The sequence below is a fragment of the Cibotium barometz genome, chromosome 50, assembly GCF_041138505.1.
Source record: "Cibotium barometz isolate CiBa-2024 chromosome 50, ASM4113850v1, whole genome shotgun sequence".
NCBI classification, from domain to species: Eukaryota; Viridiplantae; Streptophyta; class Polypodiopsida; order Cyatheales; family Cibotiaceae; genus Cibotium; species Cibotium barometz.
Window position 1 is genome coordinate 11,738,982 of NC_141095.1, and position 15,910 is coordinate 11,754,891.

Genomic DNA, 15,910 nt, shown 5'->3' on the forward strand with positions numbered 1-15,910 from the left:
TATGTTTATGTTTTGTTTTTGTTTTATTTTCCATTCCATGATGAGATATGCCATGGACATTATTGTATCACTTTGGTCTCATAGGTCCATTGAGTCTTTAGCAAATGCTTAATCTCTCTCTCTCTCTCTCTCTCTCTCTCTCTCTCTTCCTACACATTGAGTCTTTAGCAGATGCTTAATATATCTTTCTCTCTCTCTCTCTCTCTCTCTCTCTCTTCCTACACATAATCACATCAAAACTCTGAAAGAATAACCCACGAAAATTAGTTAGATTACCATGCACAAAAAAGATAAAGATAGCAATCTTTTCTAAAAAAATGTTCTTAAACCAAAATAGAGATGATATGGTTAAAAAAAACACACTAGAAAGTGGTGTCGGATTTGTTTCACGAATATTGGCCAAACGGTGAGAAATCTCTAAATGGTCCAAACACGAACTTTGTTACTCTTATTATAATCTATCTTTCTTTAATTCTTGTCTCTAAACATTATCTAACACATAAAAATCCCAAAATTGACATCTCTAAAATCACTCAATTTAAGACCAAAATTAATCTTTTATGCCCTTGAAATATTTATCACTTATAAATATTAAATACAGATGCTAAAAATCACCAAGTCAACTGGACCTAAAAATACGTACAAATGAGTACGTTACAAGCCTAAGAGAGAGAAAGATATATATAGATATATATATTTGCGAAGCGTACATCACACACTATGCTTTCACCCCTTTTTGGAGTGAGAAGGAAGGGTGGACCAAAATTGAATGCGATGTCCGCGACCAAGAGAAAGGGTGCCACCTTATATTGGTGCTAGAATGCCACATACTAGAGCTTGTTTCTTTACAACTTTTGCTTCCTACACATCGTCATAATTTTGTAGCTTTTGCTTTTCTTCTTTGTACATTCGCTTGCTCTCCGAACTTCGCCGTCTTTATCTCCATTTTTTCTAACTGTGCCGCGAAAATTCGCCATTTTTCTTTAATATCTTTTTCCCGCAGCTTTTTTCCCTCTTTTTCTAAATTTTTTTTCCCCTTCCGGATTTCAACACTACCCTGCTGAGCTCCGATCGCTGCTCTTCCCCCCCCCCCCCCCCCGGTCGATTTTCCCCCCCCCTTTTTTTTTTCTCAGGGGCTTTTCCCAGCAACACAGGGCTTTCCGCGATCCTTCAATTTTCCGAATCGGTAAGCCCACATTAATGTTACAAAATTTCTATCAAAATTTTGTCTTTTTCTAATCGCAATTTTTTGATTTACCTGAGGGTAACGAAATTATTAGGATTAGGGCACTTTCCTGATCGTGCAACGATTTTACTGACAGTGACGTACATTACGTCATCACTAAGCTGACTTCACTACACTGAACTTTAACCACTCGAAACTCTGTAGTGATTTATTTGTGCATTAATACAAAAAATACCCACACACATACATAAATGCAAACAAAGAAACATTGTGTGTATGTATGTATGTGTGTGTGCGTGCGTGTGTGCGCACCAAAAACCATGTGTGTGTGTGTGTGTGTGTGCGTGTGTATGTGTGTGATGTTTGCATTTATGATGTATGTGGCGTGGGGTGGGGTGGGGTGTATGTTTGAATGTGTTATGTATGTATGATGTATGCATGTGTGCGTATATGTGTTGCCAAGCTAACTTCGCCTTTGCTGTGATCATGTTTGGAAATTCTTTTAACAGCATGATGGCCCTCTTTTCCATTGGAGGGCGCTCACGAAGGGTAATAATCGAGATCAGCGTGTGAAACTCTTAAATCTCAGGATGATTATCCATCATAGTCCAAAGGATCATAACATGAGTTAGGTCCAATTTTGGGCAGCACCGAAAGGTGCATGAGAAGAGTAAGAAATGGCAGGGAATCCTCGCTTTGAAATCAGTTCCAGCAGCCCAGACAGTGCTGCATTTGGGTACTCAAATTCTCATCGAAACCATTTTTCGAACGTGGGTGGTGGACCAAACCTTGAAAGGGCATCCAGCTTTCGAGAAAATCATGATGGTGGTGGACGGGCAGTAACTCAAGGAGGGTCAGGACCAAGCTTTCCTAATATGGCAAATGCCGCCGCGCATGGGGAGCTTCTGCCGATGTCACAGGTCTTGTCACTAGACATGATATCATCAGGAGAGCAAAAGTATGCCCGGCAGCTGGAGTTGAGGAGGGCGACTGTTGCGGCCATGGCCATGACAGGTGAAGTGCATGGAAATTTACAGCAGAAGCCACTCGAACAACAAGGGCTAGATGAGCTCAAACGTGTTAAAGTTAGTCTGTTTGACAATGCAGTAAGAGCAAGGTATTATGAAACATTCAAGTTGGATAGTTTTTTTATAAATCATCAAATCATTTGCTGATTTTTTACAAAAAAATTGTCAGAGAGAGATCACGTGGATTGTCAGAGGCTATTGTAAAGCTTGACAAGTACCGAGCTTCCCTCCAATTACGGAAACGAGCTCGTACTGAAGCTCTTGCTCATGAGCGGCCCATGACTTCGGTTTCAGGGGAACGCCCAGCAACTGCTGCTGCTGCTAACTCTAATAAGGCCAGCTTTTGTGCATCCCCCAGTCATGCAAGCATTGCAGAGGGCAGTATGCCCAAACCTGAGGACAAGAACAAAGGCATTGTTCCAAACAAGCGTGTGCGTACATCCATGCTAGATGTGCGGGTAGGTTGTATAACATTCTGAATGTCATTGATTGTCCTCACAGGATGATTGCACATGGTTTCTGTATTGATTAGTTGTGCAAGCATGTGTGTGGCTGATTTGTAGTGAATAGAGTGTGGCATTTGTTATTTACATTGCCTTGGCCACCGGAGCTTTGCCAATGAATGGATCAAAGCTTGCCTGCTGTATTGGTGCAGCTCGAGGGCCGAACAAGTACGCCAAGCTTTCAGAGATCATCCAGTTTAGCTGATCGAGATCGGGATTCTTTGAAGTCAAGCAGCTCTCTTGGTGGCTTAGCAGAGGAGAAAGACCGATTAGTAGCTAGTGGAGAAGGCTGGGAGAAGACCAAAACGAAAGGTAGAAGATCAGCAACCAAATTGGATTGTGTTATAACAACTGCAGCAAATGGAACTACAGAAATAGAACGGGAGCACAAATGGGGAGCTCAGCATCGAAATAATACTGAGAATCGACCGAAGTCAAGTGAAGGCCATAGCTTCAGGTGAGAACTTTGTGAAGTATTGATTAAGGGCTTGTGAAGTGTTATGGAGCTAACAGTCAATTCTAGCACTAAGACTTTGGTGGAACACGTATGCAGATCTGGCCCTGTGCATGGTGTAGTATCTATACACAAGTCTGCCATTAGGAATGAGCAAGATAACACACTTTCTGTTGGAGAGAAGGGAGATCGGTTTGTTTTTCCTGAGAAGGAGCGGCCAATGCTAAAGAATGGTGTCAAGTACGTTGTGGTGTTACTATCCCTTAACAACTTTGACCATCTGTTACTGTGGTTTGCTTAGTTGCCCTATTATGTTGCAGGTTGTTGCATAAGGATGAAGGTCCGCTGCTGAGTCCAGCAACGATCACGAAAGGAAAGGCTGCACGGGCTCCTCGGTCTGGTACTGGGATTCCCGTCAATCCTACTGCTGCTCACGCTCCACGACCACCTTCAGCTGACGCATTGGACCGTGCAGGAGCAGCAGCACCATGCAGAGCTCAAATTCCTGTTGGGCCAAGCAATCGTAAGCGACCAGCCCCGACAAGGTCCTCATCTCCTCCTGTAGCACAATGGGTTGGGCAAAGGCCACAAAAGATGTCTCGTGTAGCAAGGAGAATGAATGTAGCGCCTCCTGTCGGTCATACTGGAGGAGGCAGGGATGAAGCCATAATCACGGCAGAAGGTAATTCCACACGCGACATCAGTGCCATCCCTACAGGGGTGCGATCCAACCCTAGCATGTCACCTGCTGCAAGCCTGGTGAAAAGGGTTGCTAGCACTGCTGCCCTTTCGCAAATCAAATCAAAAAGCGAAAGGGTTACTTCTCCTGCAGGCGTTTCAGAGAGCGACGATTCAGAAGGTGGTGATGTCAAGTCCAAGGAAAAATGGAAAAAAAACGGGGATCCCGAAGGCAGGTTTGCAGCTATTAACCAAAAGATGGCACCCCTATTTTCACCAGGCAAAAAGTCTCGTGTAGGACCCAAGGAAGAAGGTGGAGATGGCATACGAAGACAAGGTAGGAGTGGCCGAACTTTAGTTGCAGTGAGGGAAAACTCAATTGTAACTCATGTTGAGAAAGGGGATTCTTCTGCGAATGCAAAGCAATTAAGGAGTGCAAGGCCAGGGGTTGAGAAACCGGAGAAACCTGCTGATGTGTAAGTCGAGACACAGGTTCCTTTCATGAGTGGTTTTCAGAGCATTGGCCCTATATCTTGTTTTGGTGTCCAGCCAATTGCAATGCCTTGATCTTTGTTGGAGCCTAGCATGGGATGACTAATCATGTCTTCTTGCAGCAAGCCTGGGCGGCCGCCTTCGAAGAAGGGTGGAGTAGGGGATCGTAAAGCCTTAACTAGGCCAAGGCGACCTGCCACCAATGGTGGTGGAGAAGTTTCGGGTATCTAAACATTTAAACATTTAAGTGGCTTTTTAATAATCTCTAGTCAAGTCAGACGGCGAGATTTTGATTGTCTACTTTTGGAATCTCCATGAGTTTATATGTGTACGTGGCTCGTTACTAGGTGAGTCAGATGATGATCGTGAAGAGTTGGTGGATGCTGTAAATGCTGCAGTAAATGCTAGTGGTAAGTTCTTATATCATGTTGTGATGGGTCTACATAGAGCTTTGCTTGACCTTTAGGAAATCAATCTATTTTCTTTTCTATGAAATGGCACTGCAGTTGCTGCCTGTTCCAGCATATTCTGGAAAGAAATGGAGCCTTTCTTTGCGTATTTGACACCTGATGCACGGGATAGTCTGAGAATACAAGTGAGCTCATCATTTAGCTTCATCTTATCAGTTGTTCTTGGGCTGCAAATTCGTTGATTGCAGCTGCTAACCAATTCTGAAGTACTCTTAATTAAGTGGTTAATTAGTTATGTAGGTAAAGTTTCTAGTGCCTTCTGGACGCCTCTTTGTTGGAAACTTTTATGATGTTTATTTCAGGTGAAGGCAAGAGAACTGGAGGATGAAGAAGTTTTGCCAAGTGCAAGTGATAGTAAAATTGATAAGGTTTAAGGACATTCTGGTTAATAATTTCTTTATTACCAAGGCTCTTTCAATGATGGTGTTGTGGGTGTGGCTACTTTAAAGTCTTTTTTTTTGGATTCTCATAGTTCTGGCCATATGTTGCAGAACACTACTCTTCTTGACTGTAGTGCAACTGGCAAGGTATCATACTTGTCGAATGGAAGCATGGTGGTTAATGGAGGCACAGTTTCAAAGGTTTTCAACAACTTCAAAGAGGAACAAATTTCAGATGCTGGGAAGGGGGGTTTGAGTGGGGGTTGGCCTTCTGTCAAAGAATTGCCTCTCTCTCAAAGACTTCTAGCAGCTCTTATCATTGAGAGTGATTTAGATGATGATAGCAGGGAAGATGGAAGCAAGCTTGAGCTGCAAGGTTATGCAGGAGATGGATCTTTTCATGAACTGAGTGACAGTGAACAGGCAGGAGTGGAGAAGGACCAAGACTCGGAGTCAGAGGTAGAGACGAGAAGAGGCGACCATGGAAAGCTCAATGGATGGGTGAAAAGCTCATCCTATGATGTCTCATACACCTCTAATGGTCATAGACATTGGGATTCAGAATCTGAGCTTCTAAACTCTCCGGCTAAATCTGAAAGGAAAGAGGAAGAAAGACACTTTGCGGATATCGATGGACTAAATAAATGGGATGGCAGATATCAGAACCTAAAGCTGGATGACAGGATAGCTTTGGAGCTTCGCAGCATTGGATTGTATCCAGATCCTGTATGCTCTCTCTCTCTCTCTCTCTCTCTCTCTCTCTCTCTCTCTCTCTCTCATACACGTGTGTGTGTGAGGGGGATTAGTTCATCGCCTCTTTCGGTTGAGCTTTATGAAGGTTTCAATTTGTGGTAGCAGGCTGACTTAGCAATGAGAGAAGATGACCAGATTGCTGAGGAACTAAAGAAATCTCACATGGATCTTAAAGACCAGGTATGACCTCTATAACCTTTGTTTGATTCTCTTGATTTTTACAAAGCCTAGCCTTACTATGTAGTAAGGGAACTGTGTGTGTGTATGTGGCAGGTACATACAAATAAAGAGAGGCTGTCGTCATTGGAAAGAGGTGTTTTGAACTGTAGAGAAACTGAAGAAAGGTATCAAACTTCTAGCCTTCTATGCAGGTGGACCTTAAACTGATTCAAAGAGTAGAATGTTTCTTTTTTCTGGATGTGAAGTGATTCTCCTTGGAGAAGAGAGGGCTCCCAGGTCCCACTGGGTGTGGAGGAGATGGTGGGCCTCTTTGGGTGATGCTCCTAACACAAGGCCATCCCTTCAGCATCCTGCGTCCAGACTCCATATCCCAAACAATGATGCCACAGAACAATGCTACAGGTGATGAAGTGGGTGGTGTGGTGACCATGGCAAGCCATTTTGTGCCAAACTTGTTGAGCAGTGCAACAGTCGCACATACAGTGCTGCTGTGTCTTAGTTGGTACACCACACTGCTGCATCTTAGTTGGTGCACCACACTGCTTGTATGAAGCTGTCTAACGAATGACTTATCAATCATGCCAGAAATGAGCAAGTATCAGCTCTGGTATTCTCAGTGTGGTCCAATGTGCTCTATATGATGGGGTATGTCCCTATTGCCTTGACCTCTGAGTGTAGTTGTAAGAAAGGGGTGAGGGTTGGGCATGCGGTTCTTGCTAGAGCCACTTTCCTGGATACAACGGAGGTGGCAGCTCATTGGTTGTCTGACCCACCAGGATGTTTTGTAGGCCATTTGCAAGGGGAGAGGATTGATGTACCAGTGTACCCATGGCGGCCCACTACTCTGATTGTTTTTTGAGGGTGGCACTTTCTCCATACCTTGTATCTAAAGCTGGTACTGTTGCTGTATTTGTTGTTGGCTTTACATTATCTAGAATTCAGGGAAATGTGCAAGAAGAGGTGATGGTAGTTCTTACTATCACTCATGCATTTCTGTGGTAGGGACTGATGCATGTGATGCGAAAGGCTGGTGTTTGGTCCTACCTGCAGGTACAAGGTGACCAGCAGCCATGGCTTGTGTGGGCAGCAGCATGGCAGCCAGGCCTCGGCCAGGAGAAGGCACCTAGGTATGGATTGCCAGGTCAGATGGGCTGGCGGGCAGCAGCATATGGGGAGGTTGGGCAGGGCAGCAGCTGCCCAGCATCCTGGGGCCCTATAAATAGACATCCCAGATCCCCTCTCCATCATCAGTCATTTCAGCCTCTGCCAAGCAAGGGTGCAGCAGGGTAAGCTACTCAGAGTGTGTTTAAGGAAGAGGGAAAATGCAGAAGAAGCCAGTGTTTGAGGTTATCAGAGAGCCTTCATAAACTTGGCCATACTTCTGGGATTGATCATCTTCTAGGAATTGAGTACAAGGATTAGAGTAGGATACTTGTGAATGTTTGTGTGTTGTAAGTCCTGTGCTATTTATTCTCTCTGTGTTCTCACATTCATTGCACCATCAGTCTCGCTGCCGTTGGCAGATTTTTTTTCTTCCTTTCTATGCATTCTGTCTGGGTTGGTTGCTTAACTAGGATAACCCCGTAGCTTCAAGAGAGCACACCCAGGTTTGGGGCAACGATTAGATTTGTGCTAGTTTGGCCTAAATATTTGCAAATTTTTTGTTTTCCATCATCCCGTGCATGCTGTCTACCTGCTTAGGGAGGAGTCCTAAGATTCGTGGAAACGTATTGTTAAAACCCTAAGATCTCTCTAGATAATTGTTATGCATAAACATGCATAAATCAGGCATAAACTCAACCACCCAACCACCCCCGAGTCCAAGGGATGCACACATGAATAATAAATGAAATACATCATACCTCTACCTTGATGTCCCATACCATCAAGAGGTATAACTCCAATCCAATAGCATGTAGCTATAGTGTGAAATGGTAGGTGAGTAGATATGGACCTCTACACAAGAGACCATAGCATAAGCCTCCAAGCCCCCTAGCTCCAAGCTTCCAAGCTCCCTTGAGTGTGTCCCATGCCCCTATTATATAGGAGGGCCCTCAAGTGACTCTTGACTTTCCATTCCCCATGTGTGACCCTTGGATGCCTGACCCTAACCTTAACCCTTAAGGTTAGTCCTAACCCATGCTCCACTAGAGCTTGTTCCCATGCTCACAAGCCTAATGTGGGTTAGCCTCCTAGTATATGCACACATAATGTGTATATAACATAGCACACATAATGTACATATAACATACTTCCCCTCTCTCAAAACATTGCACTCTTGCAATGAAAAGAAGGAGAACTGCGCCGAACAATCTCAACCGACTCCCAATCGAATCCTCAATTTTCCTATCTTTCCACCCAATTTTAACCTCAGGGATAAGTCAACTACAAAGTTTCCTTTTCTTGAATTCATGTACCATATCAGGTTCATGTGGAACATAGGATAATTCTTCGACTTCAACGAGTTCTTGAGGAGTAACTGTGTTATCCTCACCTCCTAGTTTCCCTTTCAATCTATCGATATGAAAGACTGAATGAACTCTAACAATTGGAGGTAGTTTTAGTTCATACGCAACCGTGCCATTCCGATGTATAACTCGAAATGGATCACAATATCTAAGAGAAATTCGAGCATTTTTCCATTGACAAAGTCTGAGAATCTTTAGGAACATTAAAGTCTGAGAATCTTTAGGAACATTAAAATAAACCAACGCTCCTGGTTCAAAAGACCGAGATGAGCGTCCCCTATCAGCATAAAACCGTGTCCTATCATGAGCACTTCTGATAGAATCCCGAGCTTCGGTCAGCATTTCCTACATATCACGCAAGAAATTCCTCGATGCATCAAGCTCGATGTCCTTAAGACCGACATCAATAGGTGCCCTGGGTTAATACCCATACATAAGTATGCACGGACTAAAAAATAATAGCCGTAAATTTAAAACTGTTATAGGCAAATTCCATCATTGGAAGATATTTTTTCCAATATGATGATTTTCTAGAGACATATGTACGAAGCATATACACTATAATCTGATTCATACACTCTGTTTGCCCATCAGACTACTGCGGATGATCAGAGTAATTCACATTCAAAGTAACTTCCTCGTTGTAAACCTTTCGGAATAAAGTAAGAAAGTATGGTATTATAACAGCAGAAACCAGGGATTCATCGGCGCCCCGACATTCCCACATCTGTATATGGAATAATCGACGTCTCGAGTTACCCATATCAACATAGAGAGTCATCAACGTCTCGATGAGACACATATGTCTATCCGTAAACAATCAGGTTGACTATATAAATCACCTAAAGTACGGAACTAGAGAAAGAAATGCCAACAAAGGAAGAATCCAAATTTCCTTATCCGAACACAACAAGATTAACTTGTTTGAACTCTAAAGAAAGAGATTTCAACAAGTGAAAATGCCGATGAGATTACCCTCATCAAAACATGCAGGCTATAGATAAAAGAAATTTATCTAGAGAATGCCCACACTATAACTTCTAGTGAATTTAGAAAATAAGATTGTCTTTGAATGTTGAGGTCAACATGCTAAGTGATGTAAGCAAAGCAATAATCTTGAGCCCAAATTATCCCATAAGATAATATATGTGAGGGATCACTAGCGTCCCATACCACCATGATACCACCCATACATACCTTAACAATTTGAAACTCCCTAGTATGCCATCTAGGAAATATGAATAAAATCCTGTATAAAAGAAATAAGATGGCCTTATCCAGACTTTCACATACTAAACCTGTCTCTATATACTTGAGACTACATCAAGGAATAACTCCTTCTGAGTACATCATTAGAAAAGAAATTGAAGGCGCCTTTCTAATAATAACTACCCAAAACACAATAAAGTTAGGGTAGAAAAATAACTTACCTAGATATATAAGCAACTAGGTATCCGAGTTGGAATATGTACAAGAGTACAAGAAATATACTCCAAAATTACATACAAAAAACGAAGGCAAATGCTACCTTCAAGGCACATGAAATTATCCAAAAGATCAAAAGATCCTTGTAAAAGCATAGAAGCTCCTTAAATCCATAAAAACCATAGTTGATCATAAAAATCAATGCATACTATCTAATGGACATAAATCATGCCAAAAGAAGCATTAAAATTGGTGGCCAACTCATCAATCCGGAGTATATGAATGTTGTGTTGTTCAAATAAAACTCCAAAGTAAGAAAGTGAAACACATGTGTGTAGCACTCAATAAAAAAACCCTAGACATAAGTGATCTAGGTAGAACTTGATGAGTCTATATAAAACTTGGAAAACATCCAATAAAAATCCACCAAAACAAACCGATCAACTAACCCATGATAGAGGCTTAAGAACTTAAGCACAAACCACACTTAAAAAAGTGAAAACATAAATTATTATGGAAAAGTGTCAAAGGTGAAACACGCTTTGAACGTAAATTATAGCCATCAAAAGAAATTAAGGAACATGTCCAAAAAGAATGGCTAAACAATGGAAAAAAATTATGAATACATCGTTTAGAATTAATCCAAACATAAATATCCATTAATACAAGATATAATCGTATTAATAATTATGCGAATAACCCGTATCTATCTAATGTCAGCACGAGAAAACGTACTTCAACATTAAATAACTCTCGAAAATATTAAATTCTTGAGAAAAGGAATTATCATGATTTTTTTCTAATTTTTTCTAATTTTATAGGGCCTTAAAATATAATAATTTTGAATTTCACCAAACCTATCTCATGGCATTCCAAACCTATATTTTTTCAGAAAATTTTTAGCAATTAATTTTGTCAAAATACCATTGATATTTTAAAAATATCAATTTTTAGGATTTCTAAAAATAATTTCTAAAAATTTCCTAATTTTTTCCAAGCATCCCATCGTTCACGAAATTTTCAATTTCGTCCGACAATTCTCAAATCCAATGAAAATTTACAATTTTAATGGATTTTTTAAAATTTTTGGGTCAAAAAATATAATTTTAAAGGAATTTGAATGGTCACGGGCGCCCGAATGGACACACCACATGCCAAACACCAACCCCACATTTTTCCAAAATTTAAAATAACCTTTGTCTAATTTTTCACTAATTTTCAAGAATTTTTTAAAAATTTTAAATTATCGCGAACGCATTTAGAGTACGAACGGTTAAAAAATTTCGGAATTCCAACGGTTTTCTCAGAATACGGAAAGCCAAAAGTTTTGGGAAAATGAAAAGACAAAAAAAAATCGGAATGTGAAAGGTCAAAGGTTTCCAGAATACGGAAGGTCAAAAGTTTTTTCGGAATTCGGAAAGCCAAAAGGTTTCTGGAAAACGGAAAGCCAAAGGTTTTCCAGAAGATGAAAAGCCAAGAAGAAATTTCCAAGAATTTTCAGAGATTTTTTACTCAAATCTCATATTTTTCAGTATTTTTCAGGCTTTTTTTTTGAAATATTATCAAAAAGCTTTTTTTTTTAAAAATAAAAAACTCATTTTTTAAAAAAATAAAAAAAAAGTTTTTTTTAAAGCTTATACTAGAATTTGATTTTTTTTGGGAGGGGAGGGGCGTTTTTTTTCCGCCGGCTGCTATGCGCACTCCCCTTCTCCCTCCCGTCGCCTGCGCATAGAGAGATGTGAGAGAGAGAGATAGTCTCTTCTCTCCACTCTCTCCACCCTCTCCATTATCTTTCCTCTCCAATTCACTCTCCTCCCATCTCTTCTCTCTCTCTTAATCAGAGAGATTAACTTAATCCATGATTAAGTTTTTAATTAAACTTTTTTAATCATAATTATCATTAATTATGATTAATGTTTAAAAAAATCATTTTAAAGAGATTTTCTCACGGAAAAAAGAAGGAAAAATCAGATTTGAGAGGCGAAGAGGATCCCACGCACACGGGAGAGCAATTTGTGCATCAACACGCTGTCCCCTACTGAATTTCAGTAGAAAATTGACAGAAATTTGATCACATTCCTGCGAGAAAAACCCGCAAAAATGTATAAAAATACATTGTTAATTATAAAAATGCTCAAAAAATTGCTAAAAAATTAGAAATTTTTTTCTAAAATTTTTAGAAATTCAGGGAATCCATTCTCTCAAAAATATCCACCATAAACTTTATGGTATTTTTGAAAAAAAATTCCATTAATGCTCGATTTTAACCATAAAAAATAGAAAAAAATAGCATTAACTCACGGTATTCCCCCGCAACGTCGATTCGTCCATTGAATTGTAGTTACACACGTTCCAATCACCATATCGATGATCCACATGTAATTCATCAACACAAATCAATAAAATAACATTTTTATTAGTAAATATTAAAATTTACTAAAAAAAATCAACAACAATTAAATAGAGATTGCTTTGATACCACTGTTAAAACCCTAAGATCTCTCTAGATAATTGTTATGCATAAACATGCATAAATCAGGCATAAACTCAACCACCCAACCACTCCCGAGTCCAAGGGATGCACACATGAATAATAAATGAAATACATCATACCTCTACCTTGATGTCCCATACCATCAAGAGGTATAACTCCAATCCAATAGCATGTAGCTATAGTGTGAAATGGTAGGTGAGTAGATATGGACCTCTACCCAAGAGACCATAGCATAAGCCTCCAAGCCCCCTAGCTCCAAGCTTCCAAGCTCCCTTGAGTGTGTCCCATGCCCCTATTATATAGGAGGGCCCTCAAGTGACTCTTGACTTTCCATTCCCCATGTGTGACCCTTGGATGCCTGACCCTAACCTTAACCCTTAAGGTTAGTCCTAACCCATGCTCCACTAGAGCTTGTTCCCATGCTCCCATGCTCACAAGCCTAATGTGGGTTAGCCTCCTAGTATATGCACACATAATGTGTATATAACATAGCACACATAATGTACATATAACACGTATCAGGATTTGGGAAGAGTTAGATTTGGAAATCTGTTCTGAATCTAGTTTTCAGCTTTCTAGGGTGGACATAGAGGCAATGATCATTGCTTTTTTCCTCGTATAATAGAGCAGCAGATAGCAACCTCTTGCCAGCACTTGGTGGCCCTTCAAGTCCAGCACTGGACTGGGTTGGGGACACAACAGGAATGTCCGAGGAAGGGACAAACCACCTGTAGGTAATGTGTGGTCTATGAAGAAAGTTAAATTTGTCAGTTGAACTTTTCATTCATATATCTTTCTCCCAAATTCGCAGGCATTCAGATTTTGTTGGAGTTTGGTCCAAGCTGGTTTATGCTAATTATTTCTTGTGTGCATATATTCCACTTTGTCCCCTTTCCTTCTTGCCCTGTCCTGGAATAGAAACACGAATCCTTCTTCTTGAAGACTGGTCCCGGGCATCCGTGGCTCCACCCCTTGGATGAATCTCATCCCTTGGAGTACTCCATAAGAGCCTCTCGCTAGCTACCGACTCTCATGAAACGCTTCCGTTGGGTTTGCTTGACACCAACCACCTTTGGGGGTTCTTGGCATTTGTTGTGTTACTCTCCTTGTATTGTGCACCTTCATTTGGGACACCATGTGTTTAGCATTGCTGAACATGAAGCTTTGATACCAATGTCACATGTGCAGAAGCTTTGTGTCTTCTTTCAGCCCTAAACACCTTTCTTTAGGAACATGTAGATGCAAAACACAGAGTAGAGATGGAGAGAAGAGAGAGAGATAGCTGTATTTCATTATATTTATAATGTACAAAAAGGTACAAGTCTTGGCAAGCCCTAGGCTGCCATGAAAAGGTAATCCGACTCTATGAACTCCTAGTCTAAGACCCAATCCATAAAGGATTGAATGATTCTAAATCCATGCTTTGGGTTGCTTATATAGCGCCAGCCTATCTACTAATCGGCCAGCCCATCTACTAGTTGGCCAGCTCCTCTACTGTCGGCCAGCTACCGACCTGCAAAAACAGCATTAAATGCTGCTGTCCCCACACACGTGGACCTGAACTGAAGCCTGCTGATCTCTTGGTGACGCCTTTGGTTCTTGGGTTTTAGTCTAAACCCTAAACAGTTTGTTCTGTTGCCTCTAGCCTTGTATAGTTAGCTATGTACATGTGTGCACTGTTAGCGTATATCATCTCCTATTGGTTGCTATTCAGGTGTGTACTGGTGCCTTTCCCATGCTCATGCACCACCCCCATCTTTCTCGAGAAAGGGTTTGTATACTCTTTATCATTCTCTATGTGGACGACTTGATCATAAGAGGCAGCCATACAATGCACATTGCTTAGACAAAGGTTGCCCTCAGAAAGGAATTTGAGATGATAGATCTTGGGTTGCTTCACTTCTTTCTTGGATTGGAGATTTTTCAACACTCAGATGGCATGTTCATTTCTTTGTAGGAGATTGTAAGCCCATCACTTCCCCCATGGATCCCGGCATCAAACTCCTCTTTTGGACCCGATCCAGCGGCAGATACACTTTTGCATAGGAAATCGGTTGGTTCCTTGATTTGGTTACTCAACACACGGCCTGATTGTGCATTTGTGGTGGGAACTCTCAATGCTTTCATGCAGGCACCTTTGGAAGTTCATAGCAGGCAACACTCCGCGTGCTGCGGTACTTGCAAGGTACCAAGGATTTTGGTATTTTCTATGGAGAGGGGGCCACTTTACATGGCTGGAGTGACTCCGATTGGTTGGAGATGCGGATACTCGATAATCTACTACATGGTATTGCTTTACTCTTGGATCAAGAGCAATTTCATGGACGAGTAAAAAGCAGCCTACGGTGGTGCTTTCATCGACTATGGTGGAGTATCGAGCAGCCTGTTCAGTTGCTTGTGAGGTGATTTGGTTGTGGTGGCTACATGAGGAGATTGGTTTTCAATAGTAGCAGCCTACCCTTATCTCATGCGTCATTCGTCTACATCTTTCCGGTGTCCTCTGACATGCACATGATCAATACCCGTGACTTCTTCAACTCATCTTCACGAGAAGGTGAACTTTAGTAAGTATAATGGTAAACTTAATCCCACAACTTTGCATTCTTGGATTCATTAGCTTGCAGCCTACTTGGTTGCTGGTAGGAAGTTAGACATAGAGAAGGCAATGCTAGCTAGTTGCTACATCGAAGGGGAAGCCATCTCATGGTGGACTCATTGGGCCCACGTCAATTCCAACTATGGAGTTGCCGACTTCAGTGGGACCAATTCGTCACTGATTTCAAGAAGCGGTTTCTATCGCCTCATTATCTTGAGCGACTCAAGGATGAGTTTCGGGGGTTGTGAGAGAATGCGGTACTTGTCCTCCAATTTGCAAATAAAGTCACTCACTTGGCTTTACAGCTGTAGAAATCGGACGCAGTCAAAAGAGGTTAATTCTTCTATGGTTTGGACACACAAATCCAGTGGGATGTGTGCATGTTTGAACGAGAAACCTTTGATCGGGCACTTTCGCTTGCGCAAAGTGCCGAGACGAAGTACAACAATAGGAAACCGAAGACCTCTCAACCCGGAGTAGCCAAGGCAGCACTGCCTCTAGCAAGGGCCAGAACCAGGCCCAGTCAGGGTCCATCCCGGGAGCCTTTGGCTCCAAGAACTCAAACAACGGACCTCGCCTTACTCGAGACCAGAAGGCTTTGGCCGGCAAGACAAGTGGTAAGATCAGTCCCGAAGAGCAAGAACGATACAAAAGGAGGGGTGCTGCTTTTTTATCATACAAAAGGACACACTTCTAGGGTTTTCCCTAAGAAGACCCCTGCTCAGACAACCACCCTGGCCTCAACGGCTGTCGTGGTGAGCCAGCCTCCCCCCCCCCGACCCCCTCCCCTCCCTAGGTTGTCA

At 41.7% G+C, this 15,910-nt stretch overlaps 1 protein-coding gene across 7 annotated transcripts in view; it reads left to right on the forward strand.

Moving 5' to 3' along the window:
• The first annotated feature begins 833 nt into the window (after positions 1–833).
• The window catches only part of LOC147609797 (uncharacterized), a 36,832-nt gene continuing 21,755 nt past the window's right edge, over positions 834–15,910 (forward strand). For 4 of the 7 annotated variants that reach the window (XM_086787272.1, XM_086787274.1, XM_086787277.1 and 1 more), the window contains exons 1-13: positions 834–1,186; positions 1,696–2,303; positions 2,384–2,672; positions 2,870–3,174; positions 3,271–3,411; positions 3,492–4,325; positions 4,464–4,564; positions 4,689–4,751; positions 4,848–4,936; positions 5,114–5,179; positions 5,303–5,917; positions 6,047–6,124; positions 6,218–6,288. In XM_086787272.1, coding sequence (XP_086643398.1) covers positions 1,864–2,303; positions 2,384–2,672; positions 2,870–3,174; positions 3,271–3,411; positions 3,492–4,325; positions 4,464–4,564; positions 4,689–4,751; positions 4,848–4,936; positions 5,114–5,179; positions 5,303–5,917; positions 6,047–6,124; positions 6,218–6,288 — 3,092 coding nt within the window. In that variant the 5' untranslated portion in view covers positions 834–1,186; positions 1,696–1,863. The remainder of the gene's footprint in view (positions 1,187–1,695; positions 2,304–2,383; positions 2,673–2,869; positions 3,175–3,270; positions 3,412–3,491; positions 4,326–4,463; positions 4,565–4,688; positions 4,752–4,847; positions 4,937–5,113; positions 5,180–5,302; positions 5,918–6,046; positions 6,125–6,217; positions 6,289–15,910) is intronic. The other 3 variants (XM_086787273.1, XM_086787276.1, XM_086787278.1) reach the window with 1 other exon arrangement.